The sequence below is a fragment of the Chelonus insularis genome, unplaced genomic scaffold (genome assembly GCF_013357705.1).
Source record: "Chelonus insularis isolate UGA/USDA-ARS -01 unplaced genomic scaffold, ASM1335770v1 contig_88_pilon, whole genome shotgun sequence".
Taxonomy (NCBI): Eukaryota; Metazoa; Arthropoda; class Insecta; order Hymenoptera; family Braconidae; genus Chelonus; species Chelonus insularis.
In genome coordinates this window covers 1820226-1834806 of record NW_023276776.1, presented here as the reverse complement: position 1 = coordinate 1834806, position 14581 = coordinate 1820226, and the positions used below count along the sequence as shown (strand labels likewise).

The window sequence follows — 14581 nt, the reverse complement described above, 5'->3', positions numbered from 1 at the left end:
GATCTGAATATTTTTCACTTATTCCTCGCATATTAGTTGTTTACTCATGTTTAAAGTGAGGAAATTGGATAAAATAGTTCAAATTAAACTTTTTTAAATAGTAAAAAAATATAAATATTATATTGACTAATAATTTTTATAATAATTAACCAAAAAAGTTTTATCTAGTTATTTATGGAGTAAGTAATGAAAGTACGTTTAGTAAAAAGTAAATAAAATATTCCATCAATTTAGTAACAAACAAGCTTTTAATTTTTATGATATAGTATACATTCTATCTAGTTTTTAAATAATATTTTAAATAAATCATTAATTTAGGTGGGATAATATGTAAATATTTTTTTTTTACTTTTAACTTGTACACACTTTTTATCCTCATTTAAAATCATTCATTCATTATTTTTAAATTTATCATTTAATTTATTGTTTTTTTGATAATAATATTCAATTTTAATTGATGCGAAGAATCATGTATGTATTATTTAGTTTATTAAATTTTTTCTCGAGATTTTGTTTTTCATAAAAGTGACATAAAGGATATGTATATTATTTACAAAAGTATCATTGTAATAATTATAATCTAGAAGAATAACAGAAAATGAAAAATTAATTCTATGATGCACTTAGTTTCAATAATATTATATAATAACTATTAAACGCATCAAATTTCTATATCTTTCTACACATCATATACATTTTTGTTCCTTTTTCTTAAAGATAAACCAATAGATTTGATGTATTACAACACGACTTACATTATACAACACTTAAACGTTCATTCAAAATTAGCATTGTATTCAGCATAATACGTTTTTTCATATAATAATAATAATTCCTACATTTATTTTATTCCTCTTCATCTTATTTTTTTCTGGTACACATAAAATGAAAAACATTTTGATTTACATTTGGAGTCTTCTATTTTATGTACATTTACTACATAATAATTACTATTTTTAGAGATAATTTTTATCATAATGCATAATCAATAATTAATAATATTAATAAGAATATTCTTTTCTGATAAAATTTATAAAATTCTAATTCAATTGCCTATAGGCTTAGTCATACTTTTCAATGATCACATGAAAGAATGCAATTGATCATAACAATGAAAAATGGTTATAACAAATAAAATTTATCATATATTTTTCTTTCTTTTTTTTTTATATATATATAATAAATGCATACAGAAAACTTTGTAATCATTGAAGTGTATTAAAAAAACAAAAATATTATTAGTATGTGATACTTCAAGAAGTAAAGAAAGATACAAAAAATGATCGACAACTTACGTGTGACAATATGCATTGTTAGAGAGCCCGTTTGATATTTTTCTTTCTATTTTTTTTTCTTTGTATAAAAAATATTACGAGAAGTAAAATAACAATACTGTCACCTTCAGTAATAAACCTGTCGTCTTGTAATATTACTTAAATAAAAATCAATAATTTAATCATTAGTAGACAAATAAATGAACTTAATATTACAATTAATTTCTTGGCTTTGAATACTAAAGCCATGATGGTCTATGATGATGTGAAGGTGGTTGGAGAGCATATAGGGAATGTAAATATTGTTGATAAGCAGCTGGATCAACACCAAGATTAGGACCATGAGGAGGGACATAAGAAACAGGTGGTGGTCCATAAGGTGCTGATCTCTGAGTAGAATGAAGAAACGGGTGAGGATAGTTTCTAGGTTGATTGTTCAATTTGTTAGCTTGTTGTGCTGACTCTGTCATAGGTGTTGATTGTTGTTGTTGTTGCTGTTGTTGCTGCTGCTGTTGCCTCAAAATAGTGTAATAGCTAGGATTTCTAAATTCATCTAAGAATGCAAATGCAGCTGCAGCTGCTGAAGCATCTTTATCATAGAATGGAGAGCTATTCGTTGGACCAGGAGGAGTAAAATTGAATGCACTAGAAACTGGTGGAACTACTGAAGATGCATTTTTTAAACCAACAACATCGGCAGGATTTGTTGGGTATTGAGAAAAGGATGGCAAAGATTGATCAAGTGCTGAAGCAACAGGCGTTGATTGTGCTTGAGCAGCTTTCTTTCTACTTTTCTTCACTTTTGGAGCTTGTACAGATGATATCGAAGATTCTCGCCGCGGTGACTGCATCGTAGATATAGATTTCGTACTTTGCATACTTTGGAGAAGATTCAAATCATAATCTGAAGCACCCGGAGCACGAGAATAAACTAGAGGATCTTTACTAGATGGTCTAGGAATTGATAATAATTGTTGTTGATCTTTAGAACTTCGACCGACAAGTCCTAAACTTAATCTAGCGTAGGCTGGATTTCCAGCTACAGAGTCTGCTAATGGACCAAAACTTTCGTATTGTCCAGGAACTATTGAAGATTCAGATGATGTTGTTAATGTCATCATCTGATCATAACTAAATTGCTCTTGTCCTGATCGTGATTCTGAAGTAATACAATTCCTATCACTTGGTTCGTTGTACATTCGTTTTTTAACTGGAGGTAATGTTGATGAAACTGACGTTGGTGGTGCTGGTTTAGTGCTTGTATCGTAGTAATGAGAACCTGGATAAACTTGCCTACATGTAGTGTTAGGTAACGAATACGGTGGTGCCTGAAATCCTGATGATGATTGATAAATTGACTCATGTGTAGGTAAATTTTGCTGAAACGCAAGTAATTGTGGTTGATCTTGATGCTGAGAATATTTTAAACTTTGAGAAGGATCAAAGACACGTTCTTGTGGTTGTTGAGATTCCTGAGTACTCGAAGCAGGTCTTTGCGGATCCGAAACCGAAGGACCAGATACTCGATCATTAACTGAATAATTACTAGATGGATATAATGGTGTAAATTGATTAGGTTGATGATAAACTTGATGATTACTATTAAGTCCAAGAGGTGTATCGATATTTTGAATTTTTTCCTCTGGTTTAAAATATTCTGGTGCTCGTCTTTCAGTTTCAGAAATACTTCCAGTTGGTGGAACGTAAGGATTATGATTTGACTTTATTCCTTGTGGATATGTTGGTGTTGTCGAATGATATTCTTCACTCGGTTTTTCTGGTGGTGTATAAATCTGAGTAGTTTGTCTTGGAGATGGTTGAGAATATGCAGCAGACTGTCTTGACTCTTGTTGTAAATTAGTTGAAGCAACTTGAGAACTTGGTTGAGAATAATTTCTTGGCGGCTGCGGTGATAATGGAGTTGGATATGATGTAGCTGATGTTGTAGATTGTTGAGGTGAATGTTGCGAATAATTCGAAGGCGTTTGCGGCGAGGGTTGCGAATAATTGTGACTTTGAGGAGATGGTTGAGAATAAATAGGCATCGGTTGAGGTGAAGGTTGAGTATAAGTCTTGGAAGGTTGAGGTGATGGTTGAGTATAAGTCTTGGGAGGTTGAGGTGATGGTTGAGTATAAGTCTTGGGAGGTTGAGGTGATGGTTGAGAGAAATTATGAGATTGAGGTGAAGGTTGAGAATAATTTGGAAGTGGTTGTGGTGATGGCTGAGAATAGTTAGCAGAAGGTTGACTCGAAGATGATTGATTAAATTGAGAAGAAGGTTGTGTATATGATGATGTCGCTTGAGGAGAAACTTGGGAATAATTTGGTGGAGGTTTTGGAGAAGGTTGAGAATATGGAGCAGTTTGTTGTTGAGGAGATGGTTGAGAATAGTTTGCAGGTGGTTGTGGAGATGGTTGAGAATAATTAGCAGGTGGTTGTGGAGACGGTTGTGAATAGTTTGCAGGTGGTTGTGGAGATGGTTGATGAGAATATGGAGAATGTTGTTGTTGTGGTTGAGGAGAAGGTTGTGAATAATTAGATGAAGTTTGTTGAGGTGAAGGTTGTGAGTAATGTGCAACAGCTGGTTGCTGTGGAGAAGTTTGAGAATAATTTGGTGTTGGTGGTTGTTGTGGAGAATGTTGTGAATAATTCGGAGGAGTAGGTTGAGGAGAGTTTTGGTAAACAGAGGCAGCCTGAGGAGAAGCTTGAGGATAAACAGGTGATGGTTTTGGACTATTTGATAATTGTTGAGAGTAAATATCACCCTGAGGAGAATTTTGAGGATAGTAATTAAAGGATTCACTTGAATTTTCAACACTTGGAGGCTTTTGATAAACTTGATGAGACGCCGCAGGATATAAAGGACTTTGTTCGTAAGCCGCAGAGGATGGATACGCTGGGGAAAGGGGATGATTTTGTGGGGACGGCGTTGGAGGAAGTTGCGCACTATATCTGGGAGGTGTAGTATAATATGGACTATTATAAGGACTACTTCCAACTGATAAAGCGTCTTGGTAAAACCCAGCACGAACTGGTTGTTCGATATTTGGTGTTGGAATTGTAGATTGTGTTTGTGGTGATCTAACACTCAGTCCTGGTGGTGATTCTTGAGAAAAACTTGACACAGACTCACTCACGCTACTTCCACCAGCACTGTGTCTTCTTTGTCTATGAGGTAATGTTTCTTGTGATTCTTCTTTTTTAATTTCTTCATCTTCTTCCTTTTTTTTAGATTTCGGCGCACCAAAAGCTTTAAACCAAGCACTTAAATTTGGTGTCGTTGACTTGGGCTTCTGAGACTCTTCCAAATCTTTAATATCGTTTGTGACTTCTATTTGAGTCTTTGGAGCCACAGCTTCTTGAGTTGATTCTTGTGATTTATCTTCTTTCAAAGAAACTGAAGAATTTAACACTGCTGATCGATCATCATCTTCATCTTCGTTTGACAAGTTAGTACCAGGTGAAGATACTAAAGACTTGCAGATGAGTTGTATAGAATCAGCATTTTTTAAAACGGAACCAAGACTCAATTTAGGTTCATCAGAAACATCACGAGATTGACTGACATCTGAAGTCTCTTTAACTGAACTGTCAGAAGTATTTCCATTACTTCCTAGAGGTTTTTTGAGTAAAAGATTTCCTTTACTTTTACCAGGTTGTAACCGATCTATAGTTCTTTGGACTTTTTTTGGTTTTGGCGGACCATGAGGACCAAAAAATTTCATTATACTTGGACGTTTTCTCAGTGGATCAGGAGCCTTAGGTCCTGATCGTTGTTGATCATTTGTTAAAACGGGCAATGGTGGGACATCCTTAGAGTTAAACTCTGAAACTGGTGGAGTATCATCAAGCCACTTATTAATATCATTCAAAGTTTGTGCTGTTGCCTGATTTAATGCTTGAATTACAGGACTTTCAACTTTTCCTTTGTGCTTTGTTGGTTTATTCTTGGTCTCCACAACCTGTTGATCCTTTTCAGTACTTATCTTTTTATCTTTTCCTACTTTTTTCATTTTTGTTCGTTTTATATTAACCTTATCACTGTCGTGAAAGGTATTACCGTTAGAAGGCACTTTTTTCTTATGAAGCTCACTCTTGGAAGTCTTTTTTAATTTATCTCTTTCTAATTTTAACTTCTCTTCACGCCTACTGCGTTCACTTATTCGATCTTTTAAACTGTCTAGCGATTCAAGATCCTTATTAGTTAATAAAGAATCAAATTTAATTGTAGTTTCATCTTTCCTACGATCTTTTTTGTAATCATTATTAACTTTACCATTTTTTGTAAGCTCATTATTAATCTTTTTATTTTTGGATTTTTTATCTTTGATCCCAGAAGAATCTTTCTCTTCAATTTTATCATCCAATCTTTTAGTTTTTGTATCATTTTTGTCTTTATTCCAACCTTTTTTATCTAGAGTATTTTGCTTCCTATTTTCTTCGATATCTGAATACCTGTCATTCTCATCTTCATCTATTTGCTTTTTCTGTTTACCCTTTTTTATTTTTTCTATAAGCGTAGCATTCTTCTCCGTACCTTTTCGTTCTATCCTTTTGCTTTTACTTTTAATAGTTTCCAAAGGCTCATGATACTCTTCAAAGTTTTCTTTCTTTTTTAAATTCTCTTTATGATCCTTTGAATTTTTTACAGAATTATCTTTTTGCCCTTTTTTACTACCACCTCCTTTTAATTTTACTTCTTCATCCTTCTCCTCTTCTTTGGCCGATAATTTTTTAACTTTCGGTAACAACTTCTCTACTTCTCCATATTTTTTTCGCTTAGACTTTATCACAGCACTTTCAGATATTGCACCGTCTTCATGATTATCATCTTCATCGTCAATGTCATCATCTTCTTTTTCTCTCATGCTTTTTGTTCTTTTCTTCACTTTTCGAGGTCTTAAACTTTTATTTTCTTCTTCTTCTTCTTCATTTTCGTAATAATCACCATCAAAATCATCCTTTTCTTCGTCTTTGACTTTTGTTTTTTTTGTTTTTTTCTCATTTTTATTTGATTTAGATTTTTTATTTGATTTTTTGTTACGTTTCCTTAAACTATTTAATGTAGAACTTGGTGAAGTTCCACGTAATGGGTAAGGCGAGGAAGATATTGATGGCGATTTGGGTGCAGAAGGAGATTCATCACTTGAAGGTTCAGATTCAAGATAACGTTCAACAGCTCTGTCGAATGCTTCTTTTAAATTAACAGCCATTTCGGTATACTCATTATCAGAACCATTATACTGTCTACAATTATCAACAATCAATCTAAAGTCTCTTCTAAATTGATGAAGATTTTTATAAGATCCACCTTCAAGTTTTTCCTCCATCTTACGAAGATCCATTGGCTTTCGTACAACACTATAATACCTAGGCGCATATTCCTCATCTACAGGATCTATAAATGGCCAGGCATCTTCATGATCTTTTAAACTTTCAAGCACTTTATGCATTCCTATCCGCCGTTCTTCCTCTTCTATGCCAAATGTATAAGGATAACCTGAAGACACATAACTGGCACCATGCTTACCAACTTTTTTATTTGCTACTTTATCAACTTCATCTCCAGTATGGATGACTATTTGTCCAACAGCTGAAGCAAGTGAATTATTCGTTTGACGGCCTTTTTTCTGTGGAGGTAATATCAATGGCGGTGTCGCTTCATCTTCACTTTCACCAGCTTTTGAACTTTGTCCACTTTTCTTGGTACTTTTGCCAATTTTAGACTTCATTTTAGCACGAACCATTATTGTTTCTTCAAGAGGTTTTAACTCTGGACTATGAAGTACTCGTGAATTATTACGTTGAAGTAGTCGACGACGTTGCTGTATCTCCTTGAGTTCAAAGAGTTTTGGAATCTCTGGTAGAAAGTCCTCAGCTAATGTATGGAAAAGCTTTCTCTCAGGCTCGTATTCCTGCAGAAATGATATTTCTATATTATAAATGTATCGTTTTCGTATTCTCCTTTATTTTGATGATGTCTAATTCTCACCGAATCTCGAAATTTGTCAACAAGACGGGTCCAATCCTGTTGAGTAAAACAGATAACTTGCCAAACAGTTTCCCGTGATTTCTCTGCACCCAAATCACAAGCTAAACTATCTTCTTCTTTCTCCTCTTCTTCTTCTTCTTTCTCCACCTTGTACACCTCCGACCTGCACTGTCGTCGTTTTCGTTTTCTATCACGCGGTCTACCTTTTTGTTTCTGTGCAATCGTACCGTCCTCACTTTCAACGTAATCCTCTCTGTAGAGTCTAGTCCCGTAGAAATACCAATAAGCAGAATTCTTACGGTCATGACCCAATGGTTCAACTCTAAGACTGTCCGAGTCTAAATTACTCAGCGCACACTCCTAAAGAGTTATTTCTACATTAATTTTTCAGTTCAACCATTTTACTTTTTTCACGAGTTGATTTTTAATTACATACCACGTCCTCGGCGTCTAGCCTAAAGTCGCAGAGCGCGCGCAATATTTCAACTTTCTGTCGTAGTGGCAGAAGTTCGAAATCTACATCGGTATTGAATGGATTTTCGCATTTATATTCCTAAAAGAAAATATTCATAAATTAATTGACCATCTAAGTTAAATTATACACACACAAACTACCTTTATAAATAATTACCTGACATTTCTTTCGAAAAAGTCGACGTAAAAACATCTGATAGTTGAAAGTAGATATATCATTGCGGCTATCATGGGGCAGGCAGCCCACCAGAAGTCTAACAATTAATTCTTGAAGAAGACGTCCTTCAGAACCACCGTCAGTTAAAAGAGCTTCCTCAAGATCCTGAAATATATTTAAACAATAACACATTTGCTTATCTAATAACAATAACAAAATAATGTAAGTGTAAATTTTGCAGCGTGTTGATTCATATAAGCCGGGTTGAATGGACAAAAAGCAAAGGGTACTGCTCTAAAAAGTGATAAAGATTAAAAATGCAGTGTTTTTCATTTGCCAAGTTGAGCTTGTTAGCATTTAGAGTTAGATACCTCGATATCAAAGTCCAGAAGATTGAAGGCAGCCCTAAATAATGAGCAGAAGTGTGCTATACTCGGCACCTCCCACCACGATTGTATGTCTAGAAGAATTCAAGGTTGGACCGTTGATAAAAAATGTTTATATCCCTTCATTATAAATCCCACCCTTATCAATGAAATATAATTAATGTGCTTAATTCTCTTTGACAATACATAACAATAAATTATACAACAAAAACTATCAAAATAACTATCCTATGCTGAAAAATGAAATTACAAATCATTTGAAGACAGATATTTGAAAATTAGATAAAAAATATCAATACTGGTCATTATCTTACCTAGAATCCCGATGAAAGTGGGAAACATAACCACCCGTCCTGTGGCGGGTAATAGAATTTACTAGCTCTCTAGCTTTCCTTATATGCTCTCAATAACCATCAAATAAACTTTGTAGACTTTCATTAGTTACTTTTAATATTATACTTTTTTTTTAGATTTAAAATTGTCCAAGGCAATTTGGTTTCAGATGAATAAAAACTTCAGACTCAACAAATAGCCAATCCAGGATGTTAAAAACCCAGCTGCGACGGTTTGACATCGCCCTAAACACGACGAGTCTCATAAAGTTTATTCACTTGCTGTCATGCTAAGATGTATCTCAAGATATTAATCATCTCATTGCAATAATTATTATTTGAGAATTGGTCTAAACAGTATTTTTTTTTCTCTCTACACTTGCTGGCGCAATCACTTTCTGCTTAGACTTTTTTTTCGTCACAATGGTGGTGGGTTTGTGTATACAGGATGCGCGCGTCTATTTCATTCGCGTCGAATGAAAGCTTTCGTGAGTCAAAACATCACCTGAATCGAATAATCAAAGACGACACCCTACACTTTGGATTCGGTGAGCATCTTCTTTTAGGCTAAAGGTTAACTTGATTGATGTTCACAGCAACGACGAACTGATTCCCAGATACTCGGCAAAACTCGCGGGAACACTCTCTCTTTCTTTTCTGTTGTTTCTTACTCTTTCTCACTTAAAACGTGTTATGTATGAACATGGTAACACAAAATAAGTGCTCTCAAATGTAAAGGCTACAGAAAGTGTAGGCGTGCATTCATTTAACAATATTATGTGGATTTTATCTATAACGTTCCATAGATACTATTATGTGCGCATGCATAGATATCTTATCTTGCTCTGTAGTTAAAATAGGCCAAAAAGTGAGGTTATTTTATATTTTATAACATTTTAACTGATTTACTTGATATAATTGTCACTTGTGTCAAGTAAAATAATAATTTTAATTAATTGGTATTATTTTTCTAATAAAAATAATTTATTTATTCATTATTATTTAAAAATACGGCGCATAGATAACAAAAATAAACGATCAAATACTAGATGAAATTGTCACCATTTTTATCGACTACAGATGAAAATATGTGGCCATAAGATAATTACCGTGTGAATTTCTAGTTTATCGACATTGCTATATTTACTGTTGAATGAAAACTACAATTTAGACGCAACCATAAGAGGCGCTAATGTATGACAACCATTTTTTCAACAGTCGAATTTTTTTCTAACCTCGAAATTATTATGCACTTGATTGTTGACGTTGGTAATATCAAGATATTGCTATGATGGTAGAGATGCAAATGTTTAATTAAAGTTTTGTTAATGAAAGAGTAGTTTAAATAAATAATTGTACATAGTTTCTATTAATTTAAAATATAAATAATCCTAATTTGTACATTTTTTTGATACTAAAAACATCAAAATGAGTGGAGATACGCAAATTTCTGCAATAGTTAACGATATTTTAGTAAGTGGCTTATTATTTTTATTTAATCATATCACTTTACAATAAATAACAGCTTTAGTGTCTCAATTAAAACATTTATTTAACCTAAATTATTAACATTTAATTACATATTTATTAAATAATATTTTTAGAGAGTAGAAGCCATTGAAGAGGCATTCAGTTGTGTATTAATGCACAATTTTGGAAATGACATTGAAAAAATTAAAGGATGGCAAGCAGATTTAAATGTAGCCATGTCAAAGCTACCACCAGATCAGCAAGAAATAGCAGTGAAGCAATTTCTGATTCGAGCGGCTGGTATGACTAACCATAAGCGATTGCAGTTATTGCTTGGACTTCTAGAATCACTTGTTACTGGAAACGTTCTACCAGCAAGGTAATTACTAAAACTTTAATTTTATTTAAAAAATTCTTCTCTATAATAAATAATTATACTTATCTGGTTATTTTGATCTATAACAGAATGGTTTCTGAATCAATCTTAAACTGCGAAAAATTGGTATATGAACTCCAAGACTTCTGGGTAGAATGCTTTACGTTGATTAGAAAAATAATCAGCGGAGTAGATTACAAAGGAGTTCGTGAGATAATGAAAAGCTGCATAGAAAAAGCTCAGACAATTCCTGCTAAATTAAACGCTTCAGTTCAACCACAATTAAAGGCTCTGGAGAATGTATTTGAAACAATATTTAACAGAAATGCTTGTCTTCTTCCAAGCTATTTTATCGTCACAGAAATTCAAAAAGTCTACCCAGAAAATAAAAATTGGCCTCATTGGAAATTATCTAATCTCATGTCGAATTTTGTGGAAAGCTTTCGACCAGTCGCTCAAATGGTTTCTATTATTGGTCATTCCAAGATGCTTCCAGTAGTAGAACATACAGGATATGCTGATCATTTAATTAATCCTTGGCTACTAGATCCATCCACTCTAAAATTCTCTTTAAAAGGTAATTTACCTTACGATGCTGAATTATTAAAACCTCAAACAGAGTTACTCCGTTATGTTTTGGAGCAGCCCTACAGTCGTGACATGGTATGTTCGATGCTTGGGCTCCAAAAACAAAATAAAATACGTTGTGTAGCTTTAGAAGAACAGATGGTGGAGTTGGTCATTTCTGCTATGGAAAGATCTGAAAATGATTCATCACAATCCGGTGAAGGGATTGATGGAAGTGTTGCGAATCATTGGGTATGGTTACATTTATCTTCTCAACTAATTTATTTTATTCTTTTCCAATACGCCTGTTTTCCAAGCATTGTAATAGCCATCACTGAGAAACTTGCAACAAGAGATCTAAGAAAAGGAAGAGATCATTTAATGTGGGTATTGCTTCAATTTATTTCTGGAAGTATTCAACGTAATCCATTGGCAAATTTCTTGCCTGTATTGAAACTGTACGATTTGTTGTATCCAGAAAAAGAACCATTGCCTCTTCCTGATTGTAATCAAGCTCTATGCACTCACCAAATGGCTATTACTTGTATCTGGATTCATTTATTAAGGAAGGCACAATCAGAGCATGCCAATATCCATCGACCGATTCCTAATGCTTTAAAAACTCAATATGAATTCCTTCAACATTTAGTGATGCCAAGTACTTCTCTTTGTATGGGAACAGACTATAGAATAGCACTTTTATGCAATGCTTATTCGACTTATCAGGAATATTTTAGTCGACCTATGGCTACACTTGTGGATACTGTACTAGGACCTCAGAAAAATCAAACACAACAAGCGTCATCAACGAATCTACAAAATTCATCAGTTTTAGCTACTGGACCAATCACTCCTTTATCAATGTCTGTTTTAGATTCATTAACAGTTCATGCAAAGATGAGTTTAATTCACAGCATTGTGACTCATGTGATCAAACTAGCACAATCCAAAAGTAATATGCCATTAACTCCTGCTTTAGTTGAAACTTACAGTAGATTATTAGTTTATACAGAGATTGAGAGTTTGGGAATTAAAGGATTTATAAGTCAACTTCTGCCTCAAGTATTCAAGTCTCATGCTTGGGGAACACTTTATACGCTTCTTGAAATGTTCAGCTACCGAATGCATCATATTCAACCACATTATAGAGTTCAAATATTATCACATCTACATAATTTAGCTGCAGTTCCACAGACAAATCAAACTCAACTTCATTTATGTGTTGAAAGTACAGCTTTGAGGATGATAACTGGATTGGGGTCATCTGAAGTTCAACCACATGTGTCTAGATTTTTGTCTGAACCAAAAACTTTGGTATCATCTGAATCTGAAGAACTCAATCGTGTCCTAGTTCTGACTCTTGCCAGGTCAATGCACGTCACAAGTACAGGAGCTGATTCTTTAAGTGGAACATGGTGTAAAGAACTATTGAATACAATAATGCAAAATACTCCTCATTCATGGACGAATCATACGCTTCAGTGTTTTCCACCAGTTCTCAGTGAGTTCTTTCAACAAAATTCCATTCCATGGGAGAATAAACAGCAGATCAAAAAAGCCGTTGAAGAAGAATATCGAAATTGGGCATCTATGAATAATGAAAATGACATAATAGCTCATTTCTCTGTTCCGGGTACACCACCGTTATTTTTATGTCTTCTTTGGAAGATGATTCTTGAAACAGATAGAATAACTCCAATCGCATACAAAATTTTAGAGAGAATTGGTGCAAGAGCTTTATCAGCGCATTTAAGAAAATTCTGTGATTATCTTGTGTTTGAATTTGCAAATAGTGTTGGAGGTGGATCTCATGTTAACAAGTGTGTTGATACTATTAGTCACATGATATGGAAGTATAACATTGTTACAATCGATAGACTAGTACTTTGCTTAGCTCTCAGAACTCAAGAGGGTAGTGAAGCTCAAGTTTGTTTCTTTATAATCCAACTGTTGCTGTTGAAAGCGGCGGAATTCCGCAACAGAGTTCAAGAATTTGTTAAAGAAAATTCTCCAGAGCATTGGAAGCAATTAAACTGGCATGAAAAACATCTAGCATTTCACCGAAAATATCCTGAGACTTTTGCTCCAGAAGGGATTATGGATCAAACGAGTGGTGGACCCACTCATTATCAAAGTTTACCGGTTTATTTTGGAAACGTTTGTCTTAGATTTTTACCAGTATTCGACATTGTTGTTCACCGATATTTGGAAATTCCTCAAGTTAGTAAGAGCTTAGAAATTCTCTTAGAACACTTGGGATGTCTTTATAAGTTTCACGATCGACCAGTTACCTATCTTTACAATACTCTTCACTACTATGAAACTACATTACGTGATCGTGCACCTCTAAAGCGCCGTCTTGTTGCAGCAGTTTTGGGATCTTTGAGAGAGATTCGACCTCCAGCTTGGGCTTTGACTGAACCTTTCCTTGTCTACATGAGTAGAACCGGAGATGAAGCAATTACTTGGGTTCCTGAACTTGATTATTATATTCGTTTAGTACGAAGAATGGTGGAAACAATGACGGGGGTACCGCATTTCCCATCAGTTGATTGGAGATTTAATGAATTTCCAAATCCTTCAGCTCATGTTTTGTATGTCACATGTGTGGAACTTATGGCGGTACCATTAGCACCAAATATCGTTGCTAATTGTCTGTTAGATGTTGTTGCCAAAGGATATACTGTAATACCTCCAAAAGAAATCCATCTTTGGATTAATTGTGTTGGATTACTAATGGCTGCATTACCTGAATGTTACTGGGCTGCTTTTTATGATCGACTGGTCGATACTATTAAGAGTCCTGGACTTGTCAAGTGGCAATATAATAATCTAACACCCTTCCAAATGTTTAATTTTGATACCACGCACAATTGTTTAATGGAAAATAAATATTCTTACATGCTAGCACTTGCTCATTCTATTTGGCATCATGCTGGCGTGGGACAAATTACTACAATGCCACAATTTATAAAAGGAAAACTTCAACCGGTTGTTAATAGTGAAGAACAATTAATTTTTGCTTGCCATTTAATTGGGCCTACTTTAGCTAGATTCAATGTCGAAAGACCTAGGTGTGTTGTAGAACTATCTGTTAGTTTATATGAAATGTTAGAACAAGTTGATCGAACTCAAAGTACTTTGAAATATATGGATCCAGTTTGTGATTTACTTTACCATATTAAGTACATGTTTGTTGGAGATATGATGAAAACTGATGTTGAGTGTATTATACGCAGACTAAGACCAGCTTTACAAATGAGACTTAGATTTATTGCTCACCTTAACATTGAAGAAATTCAATCTAGTTAACGTTTAGCTACATAGAATGATTCAATGATATTGTAAATTTTTACATAGGGTTGGTATTAATTGTAATACTTTTTCTACTGAATAGAAGCTACACATTTTTATATTTATAATTAATATTTTAAGGTATATATTAATTGAATACTGAATATGAAATTACTATGAATTATCTGTACGGAAAATGGAGTAAAATGTTTTCAAAAAATTTATTTATTAAAATTATACGTACATCATAACTACGTAA

At 33.9% G+C, this 14581-nt stretch overlaps 2 protein-coding genes across 3 annotated transcripts; one reads left to right on the top strand and one right to left on the bottom strand.

The window, feature by feature from the left end:
* Positions 1–1057: 1057 nt before the first annotated feature.
* dikar lies at positions 1058–9527 on the bottom strand. 2 transcript variants are annotated; one of them, XM_035091710.1, is made up of 6 exons: positions 8598–9527; positions 8269–8357; positions 7898–8062; positions 7703–7819; positions 7267–7626; positions 1058–7189 (listed from the first exon to the last, which is right to left on the bottom strand). In XM_035091710.1, the coding sequence occupies exons 1-6, from the start codon at positions 8623–8625 to the stop codon at positions 1514–1516; spliced, it is 6435 nt and encodes a 2144-aa protein (XP_034947601.1). In that variant the 5' UTR covers positions 8626–9527; the 3' UTR covers positions 1058–1513. The 2 variants fall into 2 exon arrangements, with proteins under 2 accessions (XP_034947601.1, XP_034947602.1); XM_035091711.1 differs by lacking the exon at positions 8269–8357 and having other exon boundaries at positions 8598–9526.
* Positions 9528–9809: 282 nt separating this feature from the next.
* MED23 (mediator complex subunit 23) lies at positions 9810–14541 on the top strand. Its single transcript, XM_035091321.1, has 3 exons — positions 9810–10088; positions 10220–10464; positions 10551–14541. Exons 1-3 carry the CDS (start codon positions 10044–10046, stop codon positions 14338–14340), a joined length of 4080 nt encoding a protein of 1359 aa, XP_034947212.1. The 5' UTR covers positions 9810–10043; the 3' UTR covers positions 14341–14541.
* Positions 14542–14581: the final 40 nt, after the last annotated feature.